The 16,515-nt window shown below is 41.6% G+C and overlaps 1 protein-coding gene across 2 annotated transcripts in view; it reads left to right on the top strand.

The window, feature by feature from the left end:
- The window catches only part of DIXDC1 (DIX domain containing 1), a 64,938-nt gene that overhangs the window by 36,339 nt on the left and 12,084 nt on the right, over positions 1 to 16,515 (top strand). For both annotated transcript variants that reach the window (XM_007464648.1, XM_007464649.1), the window contains 11 exons: positions 108 to 256; positions 2,940 to 3,029; positions 4,774 to 4,827; positions 6,511 to 6,561; positions 8,698 to 8,802; positions 9,171 to 9,224; positions 9,686 to 9,778; positions 9,859 to 9,918; positions 10,577 to 10,666; positions 11,013 to 11,174; positions 11,677 to 11,743. In XM_007464648.1, coding sequence (XP_007464710.1) covers positions 108 to 256; positions 2,940 to 3,029; positions 4,774 to 4,827; positions 6,511 to 6,561; positions 8,698 to 8,802; positions 9,171 to 9,224; positions 9,686 to 9,778; positions 9,859 to 9,918; positions 10,577 to 10,666; positions 11,013 to 11,174; positions 11,677 to 11,743 — 975 coding nt within the window. The remainder of the gene's footprint in view (positions 1 to 107; positions 257 to 2,939; positions 3,030 to 4,773; positions 4,828 to 6,510; positions 6,562 to 8,697; positions 8,803 to 9,170; positions 9,225 to 9,685; positions 9,779 to 9,858; positions 9,919 to 10,576; positions 10,667 to 11,012; positions 11,175 to 11,676; positions 11,744 to 16,515) is intronic.

The following is a 16,515-nucleotide window of genomic DNA, read 5'->3' as shown; positions in this document are numbered from 1 at the left end:
CAGCAGGCAGGTGACCTGGCCCCGTGAACACGCAGGACTGTGACTGCTTTCTGCCTGCAGCTCAGTTTTCTTCAACATGAACTGTACTCCCTCCTTTCCTCTTGTAGAGGAGACAGACTCTCCATTATCCCGGGACTGGAGACCAGGCAGCCCCCGGCCCTATCTGGAGACTTCATGGGACGAACAGCTGTTGGAACAACAAGAACATGTGGAAAAAGAAAGGGAGGAAGCCAAGAAAATGATATCAGGATTACAGGTAGGTCTTTCCCTCGTAGTTTGTCTTTGGTGCACCAATTTTTTTCTTTTTTTTTTTTCTTGGCGGGGCTGCATGGCTTGTGGGATCTTAGTTCCCCGACCAGGAATTGAATCCCGGCCATGGCAGTGAAAGCGCTGAATCCTAACCGCTGGACCACCAGGGAATTCCCGCACCAATTGTTTATTATTTTTAAATCACTAGGATCAGTTGAAAGTAAACTGACTCACTTATGTATGAGGTCAGAATTGGGGAGTTTACATAGAGGGAGTAGTGCAGGAAGAGCAGAAAATCCCTTACAAGTGAGTATGCTTAAATGGGCCTCAGGGACTCTTGTTGACAGCATAGCTGTTAGGAGTTCTGCAAGCATGGGAGCCATATCCACCATTACCAAACATCTACTCTGGCTCTCTGCTTTGTGGGTGGGTTTCTCCCCTGTCTGCAGCCACAGACCTGCAATGGCAGCTTTCACCGAAGAATGGCATTGTGAAGAGTCAGGATTTTCTCCTAGGAATTCACCATCAGGAAGGCTGTAAATGCCAGTAATGCTGCAGGTCTCTGCCTGGTCTAGCTAAGGGATTTAGCTCACTCTTAGTGCGTTTGTAAGTGGACGCCAAGGCATAATGATCAGGTAGAAAAGCAACAAAGCCCTTCAGTTTTTTCCTATACCTTCTGTGCCAGCAAACCTCCCCCAGAGGCCAACTGACCCACTTGACTTAGTTCCTACCCTGAATGACCCCCCTCAATCCTCCGTCTTTGTGTGTCTGTCCCTGTTTGGGGGAGCCCTTATAGTGTTCTGATGACCCTGAAATTGCCTAGGAATATTCCTTTCTGTTTGTGCTGGGAACTGCACTGCTTCTGAATTGTCAAATATTTATGGACACGTAAACAAAGCCCACATTATGTGAGTGGCTCTGGCAGCCTGCAGGCGGTGGAGGGCGTACTCCCAGCCAGCCAGCAACAGGGTGGGGACACAAAGCGTTCCTAAAGAAAAAGGGAGATTCGTGCAGTGGTAAAATAATTTGCATAATGTATGCCCCAGGAACCGAGAGGGGTTGGAGGAACGTTTACTGCCTAAACATTCCCAAGGAGGTTGTTGCTCTTCCCTCATCTGCTCTGTATTTTTAAGTGTCTGCCTTTTAGTTCCCTTCTCTGTCCCTCCAGTAAGGAATGGTTTAGTTAATGGAATGTTTTTTTTGTGCTGTCCTTTAATAGGAAGGATTAAAGCATGGAGAATTTTGGGATTGTACTCAACCAGGTTTTTCCCAGGATAATTTCATTGTATGAACATAGATATCCATCAATTTGGTTTTGTTTGGTTTGCATTTTTCAATCTGGGAGAAATCCCATAGCGGATTAGACAGAAAAAGAAGAGAATCAACAGGCAGAAAGTCAGCATCCTAATATTCCCTGCAAACAGAGGAGTTTTAATTCACAGCCACAGGATCACAATGAGAATTCAGTTCCATTACAGAATACAATGGGGCTCACAGCATCCACTGGGCTTCTTAACTCTTTCAGTGATGAACACAAGTTGCATGCTGAGCCACCTCCAGGATTTCTGACTTTTTAGTGTACGTTATTAGAGCCGGGTGAGCCGGGTGAACACTTTGACCCTAGAGTCCGTATTTCTGTAGTGTCGTTCTCCCCAGGTCCCTGCCACAACTCCATGGGATAACCAAATTCATTTGCTTGGCTAAAATTGTATTATTAATTAGTACTTGGTAGACTTGGTAGTGGCTGGATCTTAAAATGATTTTATATACCAACATTTATGATGTAATTTATGTTATATTTATTGAAACAAGGTTTAACCTCTGTATCTCTTCTCTTTGGATTGGATTGAGAAAAAAATCGTGATACAAAATGGTGCTAGATTTTTAAATCTTTCACTGAGCCCGTAGGTCTTGTACCTACCTGCAGGGGTAGTTCCAAGTTTTGTGGGTCCTAAAGCATACCATTTGGGGAGGCCTTCTTTAAGAATTAAGATTACAGATTATGACTACAGTGTTAGCTAGAGGACCCTGGGAGGGGCAGGACTGGGAAGGCGCCCTGAGGTTTGAGCTTCCTTAGCGTCAGGGTAAATCTGCATCACCGGACACCCCACCGCCAATATTCTAATGAAAACAAAGCCTGGTGTGAGGCCTTGAAATAAATACGGACACCTTTCCTCAAATACGTTTTCCTTCTTGTTCTATCCAGGTTGCCCTAGGGAGCAAAAATGAAGAATTTTAAAATGAAACAAGAATCAAACAAACCCAAGTCCAAGCTCTAAATGTATTCCAAGTAACTCCTTATAATAAACTTTTCTATGCCAGGATAATTCTACACTGTTTCTAGTTCACTTTCCAGCTGGTAAAATTCAGTTTAAACAGCTCTGGTTTGAAATGTCACTTTTGAAAGGAAAGTTTATTTTTAGAATTTTTTTCTGGGGCCAAGGAGCCTTGGAGCAGAGGATTCAGGTGTATCCAGAGAGGTGAAAGAGGACTGGAGCACCGGCCGGACAAAAGCACTCCAGACAGGTTCAGGATGAGCAGTTGGAGGTATCTAAGGGTCCACAGTTACCAGGGAGATTTCTAGAGGAAGCCCAGTTGTAGTTTCATTTTGGGATGAGCTTACCAAGGCCAACTCTAGACTCCATCATCTGATGGGAGTTAAGTTTCTTTCTGCCTTTGTGGTTGTCCAGGCCTTACTGCTCAGTGGATCCTTACCCGAAGATGAACAGGAAAGGCCCTTGGCCCTCTGTGAACCAGGAGTCAATCCCGAGGAACAATTGGTGAGCTCCTTCTTTTGTGACTGGACACTGAATAATCTGCTTTGAGTGTTTGATTTATTTTTAGCATTGGACGCTCATCTGTGCCTTCTTAAAATGCTTTCTTCCCTGACTTCCACTATACTGGTTTTCCTCATATATGTTTGACTACTCTTCCTTTCTCCCACAAATATTTATTGTGTGCTGACTATGTCCCAGACACTGTTTCAAAGAGCCAGAGACACCTGAAGGACAGATCAGACCTCAGATGCTCTCCTCGTGGAGTCTACATTCAGGTCCCTGTCGACTGATAAAAAATGCACAACCTAAAAGTCAAGGCTTATGTGTCATTCGGTGAGGACTTAAGGACAAAACTGAGGACTTAAGCCCAGGACACAGCATCTCAGATGACTCTGAGAGACTGCTCCGAAAAGGAAGGGGGAAGCCAGGATATATAGGAGTTTTTGCAACAAAAACAGGTAGTCAGAACATCAAAAGATTACTCTTAATAAAAGAAAACCAGGTATTTCAAGGAATTCCGCGCTTTTCTATGTATGGGAAGATGCAAGAGTCTGGGCTCACTGAAGTCGTTCCTTTGATGTGCACCTCAGCTCTCTGGGGCCAGGATCCTGTGCTTTCTCATCCTGAGTCTCCTCAGAGGTGGTTGCAGCAGTTGACTGCTAGATGCGGGCATTCTTTGTTTCCACCCTGAATTCTCTCAGGGCTCACCGCCCAGGCCGTTGTCCTGTGGTGGCTTGATGGCTGTCTTTATTTATTGATTTGGCAGGTGGCATTCTTAGTTCACATCTCCTTTGAAGCTTCTCTTTTTCTGCCTGTGCCTTAAATGTTGCTGCTCCTCAGGGTTCTACTCTGGGCCCTCTTCTAACTTGTCCATTCACCTGGGTAATACCTGCTGCCATGGCTTCACTTGCTTCCCACCTGTCTCATATGTTGCCTCTCAAATATTTATTTCTAGCCTAGCTCTCTCCATGGAGTTCTACATTTATAAATGTAACATGCACCTCCCTGTTGATTATCTCCACTATATGCCCCATAAGCATCTCAATTTCAATGAGTCCTAAATTAAATACCTTTCTCTTCCTTCTCTCCCCACCCCCAAAACTACTTGTCTTTTAGGTTTCTGTTCTTTATCACTATCCATCTACCCAAAAACCCAAAACAAATCTGAATCTCGTCCTAGAATCCTTTGCGGCCCTTCCCTCTATATCCAGTTAGCCACCAAGTTTTTCAGTATACTTTTTAAATATCTTCCTCCAGTTTTCTACATCCTCACAGCTACTACTTTAATTTCAGGCCTCCATCCAGTATTCTGGTGGCCTTCTAACTGGTTTTCCTGATTCCTGTCCTGTCCTCCTCTAATTCATTTTCCATAAAACAGCAAGAATAATTTGACTTCAAAGCAGATTTTATTTTGTCATCCCTTTGCCTAAAACTTTTCATCAGTTCCCCATTGCCCTTCCTCATCCTGCTCCGTTTTCCTCTCGAGCCTCATCTCTTGTCATTTCTCTTTCCACTTGCCCAGGCCTTGCACACAACACACACATATTCATTCTAAACTTTATCCACATTCATCTACTCGCACCACCCCGGCCATATGCATCACTGGAGGGCAGGGACTGTTTCCTGTTCTTTGCAGCCACTGTACAGGGCTAGCATCTAGTAACTGCTCAATAAATAGTTGTTGAATGAATGCCCTCTGAATTTTACAGCATAGGTGCATAACCATCCCTTTTTGCCTTACATTCAGATTATAATCCAAAGTCGTCTGGATCAGAGTATGGAGGAGAATCAGGACCTAAAGGTATGTCAGGAAATGTACATTTTGCCCTTTGAAAAAAATTTACGGGACTATTACACACCAACTTCAGGACAGTAATGGGGAGCAGGGAAGGATGCAGACTCAAGACTTTGGCTGTATCTGTATTATGTCTTTAATTGAGAGAGAGAGATATGTCCTAAATATAGCAAAAAGGTGATACCTTTTTAATCTCAGTGGTTAGTAATAGGTATCTATGTCATTATTGCTTATACCTTTCTGTATATTTGAAATGTTTCATATTGTTTATCTTTTTAATTAAAATAAACAGTGGATCTAATATCAATATGGTCGTTTTTTAAATAATTGACATAACATTATATTAGTTTCAGGTATATAGCATATGTATATATTGTGAAATAATCACAATAAGCCTATTTAACATCTGTTACATACATACATAGTTACAGATTTTTTTCTTGTGATAAGAACTTTTTAAAAATTAATTAATTAATTATTTTTAAATTTTTGGCTGTGTTGGTTCTTCGTTGCTGCGCGTGGGCTTTCTCTAGTTGTGGTGGGCGGGGGCTACTCTTCCTTGCGGTGCGTGGGCTTCTCATTGCGGTGGCTTCTCTTGTTGAGGAGCACGGGCTCTAGGCGTGCGGGCTTCAGTAGTTGTGGAGTGTGGGCTCAGTAGTTGTGCCTCACGGGCTCTAGAACTCAGGCTCAGTAGTTGAGGCACACGGGCTTAGTTGCTCCGTGGAATGTGGGGCCTTCCCGGATCACGGCTCGAACAACCCGTTTCCCCTGCATTGGCAGGCGGATTCTTAACCACTGCGCCACTAGGGAAGACCCCTAGTATGATGTTTTTTTAATGAACACTTTCCAAAATTCTTTTAGTTCAGTGGGTCTTAGCTTTTTTGAGGCCATAAGTATATGACTACAGCCATTAACCCTCTCCCCAGAAATTTGCATGAAAGCACGCACACCCACTCACTGACTTGAATTTTGATTGGAGTAACTTAGGAGCCCATCTGTGGAGTCCAGGTCAAGAATCCCCATTTTAGATATATTAATTCCAAACTCTTGATGGGGTGCAATAGGAAAAGAAGAGAGTACAGTCTGAGTGGTGGGTGTTCCTCTCCTATAATCTCTGTCCTAGTAGCAATCATAATCTGTTGTAAGGGAGGGTTAACTAAGTATTTTATTATTGGGCTAAATGTGTTTTTGTTTGGTCCGTAAAGAACAATACACTCTTCGAGAACAGAAGCACTCTAATTCTTTCTGAACATTAAAAATGAAGACAATTATTTCATGAAATTGGGGGTAGCCATATTAAGATATGATCATATATTTCAGTGAGAGGGATTTAGTTTGTTATGATTTATGATTAAGTTTCCCTGTTGGCGAGGATTGCTAAATATAGGAATGAGAACCTATGGGAATGTATGGTATCTTATTTCTTGGCAAGAAAGAGCATGGGCAGTTGAGCCTGGACAACTGGACGGCTGAGCCTGGGTGCCACAGGGAAGAATGGGATGGGTCCTGTTTGTTTCTGTGGGTCAGCCTTTACTGTTTACTAGAAGGCAGACGTGCCTTCTGCCTCGGTGGGCGGTTGATTTTTCTTGGAATTGTTATCTGAGTTTTGTGTTCTTACTGACGGAATGAGGTAATGCTTCTGAAGCAACCCAGATGCTACCATCTGATCTAACTGTATTTGGTTTGCAGAAGGAGCTGCTGAAGTATAAACAAGAAGGCAGAAACTTACAGGGGATAAAGGTAAAAAAAAAAAGACATATAACTCTTTAAATAAACTCTTTACAGAGTAAAGCAGTCTGTGGATAAGAGTCGGTACTGGGGGGCTAGCTGGGTCCTATAGTCTTTTCTTGTGTACATCTGATGGGGCCTTTCACAGGCTCCATGCTACTAGTAAAGAGAGGGCTTTGTGGATGGGAAGTGAAACAGGTGGAGGAATATACCTCTTTGGCTGAGGCTTATTTCTGGTGGTTATGACTCATGGTGCTGTCACTTCCCTCTGCCACCTTGATTGTTTCTATGTGTGAAAACAATCAGTTATTACTGATTGTTTTCTTCAGTTACAGTTTTTTGTCCTGGAAGGGAACAGAAATCAGTTTTCTTCAGTTACAGTTTTTTGTCAGTTTTCTTCAGTTCTAAGAAGAATATACTCTTAGAAATTGTAATTTACTTAGGTTTTGAATAGTTAGTAACATTCAAATGGTTTGAAGTTAAAAGAGTACAAAAGGATAATCCTTGAGAAGTCTGCCTTCCAGCCCTGTCCTCCCAGTCACCTAGTTCTCTTTCCTGGAGGCAGCTTATCAGTTAGCACCAAATATGTGTGTATGTGATTTTTCCCCAAATAATTACATATTATAAATACAGTTTGACACGTTGCTTTTTTCACTTAGCAATGTATCTTAGAGATCATTCTATTTCAGTACATAAAGACCTTAGTATTCCAGTATGTGTATATCGGATAATTCATTTAATCAGTTCCTACTGATAGTCTTCTGGGTTATTTACAGTCTTTTGCTAATACAAACAGTGATCTAGCTAATAATCTTGCTTATATGTTATTTCACCCAAGTAGGAGTATATGTGCTGAATGAATACCTGGAAGTGGAAAAAGATGTTCTCAAGCTGCTGCTTTTCCCTCTCCTCTTCCCGATACTCCCATTCATGGGCTAGACTAGGGTATAACTCAGCAGTGTTTTCCAGAGTATATTCTGTAGCCTTAGTCCTTTGAGATACTCCAGAAAACAGCATGTTTCATGCTCAAATAAAAAGCAGTGCTCTACAGGCTTGAAGAGTCACAATGAATAACAGCATATTAAAGGACCAGAGAAGGTCTGTCCTAAAGAGGTTGGCCTAAAAAAAAGTTAGACTATTAACCACAGAAGTACTTTTCCCCCCATGTAACACTTATTAACATCCCATGGAGCACACTTTGGGAAACATTCCTCTGCACCACTGGTGCCAAGGGCATCTTAGACCACCTTGCCATGTACTGTCATGGCAAGACAGCATATTTAAGAGCGGACTCCCACATTTTCCAGAGCCTACACCATTTCTCTGCAGTCTGTAAAGAGAGAAAAATCAGGACAAATCCCCCGTGATGCAGCTCCAGCCCATTAGTTCCATTTGAAGTCACCACGGTTGGAGGATTGTGTCATAGCTGATCCTTTTAAATAAGTATGTACAACCCACCTTGTCTGAGGCCTGGTGGAAACCAAGATGGTCCAAGCTAAGAGAAAGATAGTCTAAAGCTTGTAGGATCCTATGACACTGGGAAGAGGAACCATCAGTCTAAGGACATTTCTGAACATGGAAATAGAATCCCAGTCCTGGTCCAGACTAGGCACTGGAAGGCAGTGGAAGCAGGGCAGCAGCAGGGCTGTAGAAGGCAGGGTGGCAGTGATTCCAGGGCTCCTATATGAAAAGGGTGTCAGACAGTGATGGGGCCCAGCCCTCTAGGACAAAAGAGCTCATCTAGGTTGAGTATTTATAGGCCCAAGGTACAGAGAAGAAAGCCAGGGAGGGAGGAGGGAGAGTGCATTGTCCAAGGTCACTGTCACGTAAGCAAGTGGTACATGTGTAGTTTGAGACTAGGTCTGTCTGATCCCAGAGACCACTTATTCTTCCTCTAGGCCATCCTGCTATCAGCAATGCAGTGGAAAGTAGGGGCAAGTAATGGGTGGAGGAAAAAATCAGGTTTCCATCAGCTTGGTAGGACAATGGATATGATTTTCCTTTAGATTCTAGTGTCCTGGAAGGGAACAGAAAAATTTCTGCTCATCTCCTTGTGGCAAGACCCTGTACCCTTTTTGTCTCCCAGTTTAGTGATAACTGGCCAATTGATGAGTTGGGACCACAGTAGTGAGTGTGCTTTCTCCCCAGGATGCCTTGCAGCAGAGGCTGACTCAGCAGGACACATCTGTCCTTCAGCTCAAACAAGAACTACTGAGGGCAAATATGGACAAAGATGAGCTGCACAACCAGAACGTGAGTTGAAAGAGTGAACTTGGACTTCATTGAGCCCCAGGTAGCAAAGTAGGATACAGTATAAAGTTTGTTTAGATCTATTCCCCATCAGACTCCTCTCTGTCCCTAGGTGAAAGCCCATGCCACACTGGCCTCGAGCCCTTCAACTTTGAGGGCACTGAGACACTGAGGCTGCATTGTGGTTCTATAGTCTGATTATCTCACTGAAGATGTGGAGAGCGGCTGTGTGTTTTTTACCATAGTCATGCCCTCTCTGTGCTGTATGCTGTAACTGCCAACATCAACTCCAGTTACTGAGTAGCTGGTTTCCTACTGGATTGGCAGACAATACTTCCACACCAAAGAATTCTTTCTTATTCTTCTTGCAGGTGGATCTGCAGAGGAAGCTAGACGAGAGGAATCGGCTCTTGGGAGAATATAAAGTAAGAATATATATCAGTTTGGAAATTATTTCCATCTGATCTTTGGTGAACAGCCTGTTGTTGCTGTTGTTCAAACAGCACTTAAGTACTCTGTTCTCATTCTTGATTTCTGCAAGGAAATCCTTTTCTGAGTTCCTTTGATCCACTAACCCTGAAGGTAGATAGCATGGCTAGGAGCAAGAGCACAGAACTAGGAGTCTGGAAACTAGCTAGCATGTAGCTAGCATGGATGGCATGCAGTGGTCCTCCTGCTAATGGTAGTTCCCATCCTCCTTCCCTTTCCCAGAATCCTTTGCTCCGTGTGAGGCTCCCATGGTATATAACGTCTTCCTGTGCCGCTTGAGGAAAGGGCTGTTCCCTCTGAGGCTCTGCTTTCCTCAGGTGGAAACTGCATCACAGCAGGTGAAGCGTTGGACGTCCTTGGCTTTGCCATGCATCTGAAGGCTGATTCTCTGTTGCAGAAAGAACTGGGGCAGAAGGACCGCCTCCTGAAGCAGTACCAGGCCAAGTTGGAGGAAGCACTTCGGAAACTCTCTGAGGCCAGTTACCAGCAGGTGGGGACACATTCTGCCATGGACTTTCCTGCCCCTCTGACCTGAACAAGTCCTTTTCTGATGGAGTGTCTGATTTGCAGGTGGATCTGGAACAAAAAGACGTCCTTTTGGCTCACTGTATGAAAAGAGAGGCAGAGGAGGTAATCTACCACTCAGAGTCTCCCTCCCATGTTTACAAGGGCAAAGAGGGAGATTCTGTTATTGACTCAGGGCTGAACCAACACCACAGGTCAGTTTGTCAGGAGGCGATTTGGCAAGGCACTTACAAGTGCGGGTTCTGGGATAAGAAAGTCTGGTTTCAAATTCCAGCTTTATTACTTTCTTACCATTGTGTACCTTCATTTGCTTCACTTTTGAACCTTAGAAATAATGTTCATCTGGAAAATGACAGTGGCCTTCTCTGCCATTATGAAGAGTACATAAGATAACCCATTAAGTTACTAAACACGGTCCTGGTAGATCCACCTGGCACAGAGTTAGGCTCAAAAAATACTAGTCATTGTTCTTTTTTTTTCTATTACTGAAGCAAAGGCAGGAGGTGCTGGAGCAGCATTCTCAGGCCCTCCAGGGGCCAGGGAGAGGCTAGGTTGGGGCCTCCAGGCGAGGTTTTCATTTTGTTCACTCTGCATTCAGCGGTGCCTTTTGAGTGTCAAGTATTGGTGATATAGCAGTGCACAAAAGGGAAAAAAATCTCTGCACTGTGTCAGGAGGTGACCAGTGTAAAGAGGAAAAATAAGGTGGGACATCTTACTTTGGAGCTGTCCATTATAGAAGCATCATTTCTTCTTGCCGCTATAGGTGACCCACTGCAGCAGTCACAATCCTCAAAGCAATGGTTTTCTCCTTCCAGTGGCAGGAAAAGGAGCTGCTTCAGTCACTCACAGAGGGGTAGGTGCTTAGGATTTGGGTACAGACTTGCCACTTCCAGCCAAAACCAGAAGAGTACCCTAGCCATCGCCAGTGGAGTAGGCCTTTCATATCCCCATTCCCCAATTCTTGCATCTGTTGGGTGTGTAAAGTTGTGAGGCACTTGCTATCCAAAATTAAGAATTAGTGGGCAAACAGTGGGCTTGTATCTGTGGAGGAAAATTTTCTACAGTTTACACCTCCTCCCTCAAAAATAAAAGATCTCTTCTGGAAACCTCTCACCTGTATCTTCTTAAGCCCAGCAGTTGGGATGTGGTTAATAACATGGCAGCGTGCCATGCAAGCAGCACCACGTTTTTGCCCACAGAGCAGTGACCTGCAGCTTGTTCGGGATGCCCTCCGCAGCCTGCGCAACAGCTTCAGTGGCCACGACCCTCAGCACCACACCATCGACAGCTTGGAGCAGGGCATCTCCAGCCTCATGGAGCGCCTGCACGCCATGGAGACCCAGAGGAAACAGGACAGAAGGGTAACCCTCTTTCGGTGGTGTTTCTCTTATTCCCCCAAAGAAGCTTGGTCTTATCAATTTTAATGTAGATGAAGGCAGTGCTAAGATAAACAGTTGCTTTTCTCTTTGGTTTTCCTCTCTGGGGAGCTGACTGTTTATCATGGTATGACAGTCCAGGGAGGGAATTCACGGGTAACTCTTGCTCTTGGCAACTGTGTAACTAACTGTCTAAGGAATTGTGGTTCTTGACCCACAGGTGTCCCTTTACTGCTTATTCTCTGTCCTCTTCCCTCCGAATGAACTTGGCATTATATATGGGAAATATATGGGGAAAACATTGGAAACTAAAAAGCTTTTTATAAATGTACATTTTTATTGTTAGGATAAACATGTCCAATTTTATATACTGTGGAAAAAGATGTGGTAGAAAAGTATATATTTTAGGTACACGTTTAGGATTTAAGTTTCTTGGTTGAATTCTCCCATTGATTATAACTCTCGTGATTTTTGTGTGGCTCCCCAGGTTCGGGGCAAGTCACCCAGAACTCAAGCAGGTAGTGAATACCGGGAGTCCTGGCCCCCGAATTCAAGTAAGTACTCATTTTTGCTTAGTAAGGACTCCTAGCATATTAGATCAGAAACTTAGTATTTATTATTGCTACTGATATTTTGGGGATAGAGTTTTTCTTGTAGTACTTCTCACTCTTGTAATATGTTGTTTCTGTAGCAATACTAGAATTGAGTTATTTCCAGGACTGTGAAGACCCATAACATCATCATCACCACCACCATTACCCCGAGTACCATTTGGCCACATGCAAGGTGCTGCTGATTCAGAGAGGCTAAAATATCTTAAATAAAATATCTTCGGAAATATACAAGCTCAAAATAGTTACACCAAGCAAAGCAAAATATAAAGAAAAACACACACATACAAATCACCCTAAAGTTCCAAATAGCACAGAAAATTTCCAGTTCTTCCTAGAGGCAAGTTTAATTTCTTTGTGGACTTTCATTAAAACTTTGAGTGCACAGGTCATTCAGTTTGTTTTAACCTGCCCTGTGCCCACTCATTGCATCTTTTTGCCTTGTTAATTCTGACAGGTTGGAAATCTACCCTGCCTAGTAATTTCTATTTTACTTTGTATCTTACCTTTTGGTCTAATAGCATTCACATTTTCTTACCTTTTATAGTTTACCCAGGCCTAATCTTAAAGTATCTAAATAATAATTTATAAAAACCAAATAGTTAAAGGCTGACCATACCAGATTTATATGTTAAATACATAATTTTAAAAACCACATTAATAAACAAAATCTAAAGTAAAACATTTAAAGCATTTGCACAGATATGAAAGGTAAAATATTTTTTTGTAGAGTAGATAAGATAGCATTCTCAAGCCTCCAGGTATCTTTTCCTCTTGAATGAGATCTTTACATTGGGAATGAAACAGATTATGTTAGTACCAAAATTAGTTTCACTTTCTTTTTCTAGCAGTGTTTTGACCCAGTCATTTCTGTTTTCTTGATAGGGTTTTTATTTTATTGTTATCCTCTTCAGTACTTCCTTTAGGTTAGTATAAACTGCCAATGTACGTAGGCTAAATATTTGGAAATTCTTTTTCAGAAGCCTAATAAATTTCTCCCTCCCTGGAATAATTCTCTTGTGTATATGAATTACTTATTTAAAATACTACAAATAAATTCAGAGCTTCTTATAAACTAGGGTGTTCATCTAATATCTATATTTACAGATAAGCTGAAATGTCTCTCATCTAGAAATACAAACACTTGTGTAACTTGCTAGCCCTCTAGCTACTGGCTTACTTCTCTTATTCCCCTATGTCAAACTTCTTGAAAGAATAGTCTGCAATTGCTCTTTTTTCATCCTTACCTCCCATTCAATTCTTAATCCACTAGTTGGACTAGTTGGACTCAGTTACTCCACTTAGTGTTCTTTTTGTTGGATCACTGTTGACTTTCTCGTTGCCTAATCAAAGTGGTTACTTTTCATACCTTATCTTCCATAGACTTTTCAAAAGCATTTACTATTCTTGAATAGTCTTCTTCTGGAAACATTTTTCTCCTTTAACTTCACTACCAAACAGTTATTCATTCAATGGGTATTTACTGAGCATCCATTATGTAGCACCCTTGTTAGGCACTGGAGGTATAGAGATGAACAAGATGGACTTGGTACTTGCCCTCACTGGATTGTAGTCTCAAGAACTAGATACAACCTCCTCTTCTTCTCCTTCTCTGTCTAACCCTTGAATGTGCCCTGAGATTCCACTAAGGTCTAGACTTAGGTCTTCATATTCTTTATAGGTGATCCCTTCTACTTCCATGGCTTCAGCTACTCTTGTGTGCCAATTCTTCTTTTTTTTTTTAACATCTTTATTGGAGTATAATTGCTTTACAATGGTGTGTTAGTTTCTGCTTTATAACAAAGTGAATCAGTTATACATATACATATGTTCCCATATCTCTTCCCTCTTGCGTCTCCCTCCCTCCCACCCTCCCTATCCCACCCCTCCAGGCGGTCACAAAGCACCGAGCTGATCTCCCTGTGCTATGCGGCTGCTTCCCATTAGCTATCTACCTTACTGTTTGGTAGTGTATATATGTCCATGCCTCTCTCTCGCTTTGTCACACCTTACCCCTCCCCCTCCCCATATCCTCAAGTCCATTCTCTAGTAGGTCTGTGTCTTTATTCCTGTCTTACCCCTAGGTTCTTCATGACATTTTTTTTTCTTAAATTCCATATATATGTGTTAGCATACGGTATTTGTCTTTCTCTTTCTGACTTACTTCACTCTGTATGACAGACTCTAGGTCCATCCACCTCATGTGCCAATTATTCTTAAACTTTCATCTCTAACTCCAAACCTTTTCTGAGCTTCAGGGCTATATTTTTGAATGCCAACAGGGTATCTCTGTAGGTTGAAAGGCACTTCAAACTCATATGCAAAACTGGACACAAAACAATAGAGTGGGAAAAAGATGGAGTATAGAATCAAACAGATCTGGGATGCACTTGTAGCTATCAGCAGAGTATATCATGGGCAAGAGTATTAATTAATGTTGTATTTTAGTTTTCAGATTTATGTAATGGAGATAATCGTGAAGGATTATGAGCATTAAGTACAATATTATATGCAAATAATCTGGTGTTGCGTGTGGCATGTGAGATATGCAAGGCTATGCTCTTTCTCCTTTTCACTACAGTCAAATCTCCTAAAAGAGTAATCTTCTCGCTGAACCCACTTCCTGTCTTGCCATTTACTCTTAAGGAAAAACAACAACAATAATTATTTTAGAAGTAATACAGTAGACTAGTGGAATAGAATTGAGAGTTCAGATAAAACCCATACATCTATGATCATTTGACCAGCAAATAGTATCTTCAATAAATGGTGTTGTGACAACTGATATCCACATGCAAAAGAATAGAGTTGGACCCCTACCTCACACCATGTACAAAAATTAACTCAAAGTGAATTATTGACCTAAATACAAGGGTTAAAACTATGAAAGTCTCAGAAGAAAACACAGGGGGTAATATTCATGACCTTGGATTCTTAGACATCAAAAGCATGAAAAGAATAGAAAAATTGGACTTCATCAAAACTGAAAACTATTTTACATCAAAGGACATTAACAAGAAAGTGAAAAGACAACCAGAATAGGAGAAAATATTTGAAAATCATATATCTGATAAGGGCCTGGGATGAACAATATATAAAGAACTCTTACAGCTTAACTCTTACAGAAAAATCTGGTAACAAATAGGCAAAGGACTTGAATAGACAATTCCCTAAAGAAGATAAATAATTGACCAATAAGCACATGAAAATATGCTTAAAATCATGAGTTATTAGGGAAATGCAAACCAAAACTAGAGCGAGGTACCATTTCATGCCTACTAGGTGGTTCCAAAAAAATGGAAAATAACAATTGTTGGTAAGGATGTGGAGAAATTGGAGCCCTTATATATTGCTGGTGGGGATGTAAAATGGTACAGCCACTGTAGAAAACACTTTGGTGGCTCTTCAAAGAGTTAAACATAGAATTACTATATGACCTAGCAATTCCATTCCTAGGTATATACCCAAAAGAATTAAAAGCAAGTGTTCACACCATTGTAAAGCAATTATACCCCAATAAAGATGTTAAAAAATAATAAAATAAAAAAAATAAAAAAAAAAGACTTCCTTATTAAGGATTAAGTAAAAGTGAATAAAGGGCCGGCTTCTTAAAAAAAAAAAAAAAGAAAGAAAAAAATAAAAGCAAGTGTTCAAAAAAAAAACACTTGTACATATATGTTCATAGCAGAATTATTCACAATAGCTAAAAGGTGGAAGCAAGCCAAATGTCCATCAGTTGATGAGTGGATAAACAATTTCTTATATATGTATACAATGGAATATTATTCAGCCATAAAAAGGAATGAAGTACTGATACCTGCTACAACATGGATGAACCTTGAAAATGTTAAGTGAAAGATGCCAGACACAAAAGGGCACAATTTGGATGGATCCTTTTATACGAAATGTCCAGAATAGGCAAATCCATAGAGACCGAAAGTAGAGTAGATTGGACAGATGACAGGATTAGGAAGGGAGTGACTGTTTAATGGGTACAAGATTTCTTTTAAGGATAATGAAAATGTTCTGGAACTAGACAGTGAAGATTACACCACACTGTGAATGTACTAAATGCCACTGAATTGTACACTTTAAATGGTTAAAATGGTGAGTTTTGTGTTATGTGAATTTTACCTCAATTTTTAAAAAGGGAATTTTAAAAAAGACTTGGAAGGAGCCTTGTTCCTATGCTAACAGAAAGAAAAGGTTGAATAGTCCAAAATACTGTAACTTTCTTGAATCCATCAGAGAGATGAAATCAGAGGGTAGCTAACTAGCCAGAAATGTAAACAGGTCCCTCAATGGACAGATAGGATACAGCACTTGCTCACTTGTGGCAGAGCATGGGAGGAAGATGGGACCACCATACAAACAGCTAAGATTTTAATGAATTGTGAAGGGCTGAGCAGAGAGTATAGGAGCCCTGGGGGCCATGAATGCAAGAATAGTTTTCACCTACTTGCTGACTCTTCTATCGACTTCCATTTGGGTGCTTATGACAAAGATTTGTTGTGGGAACAGAGTCTAGAGAAAACCTGTTTTGGTGGTGGAGGCCCAGAGCAGGGGAGCACCTATCACTGCTGGAAAAATGTGAAGCCCCATCTGGACCTTTGTCCCTTAAAGAACAAAAGTCTTAAGCCACTAAGAAAGGGCAGCAAATTCTGTTGCCCCTCCCTCCCTTTCCCAGGCAAAGGTGAAGACCTGTTTCAGCTAGG

The sequence above is a fragment of the Lipotes vexillifer genome, unplaced genomic scaffold, assembly GCF_000442215.2.
Source record: "Lipotes vexillifer unplaced genomic scaffold, Lipotes_vexillifer_v1.1 scaffold785, whole genome shotgun sequence".
Classification (NCBI taxonomy): domain Eukaryota; kingdom Metazoa; phylum Chordata; class Mammalia; order Artiodactyla; family Lipotidae; genus Lipotes; species Lipotes vexillifer.
The sequence above is the reverse complement of the archived record's forward strand: the minus strand, read 5'-3'. Positions and strand labels throughout refer to the sequence as shown.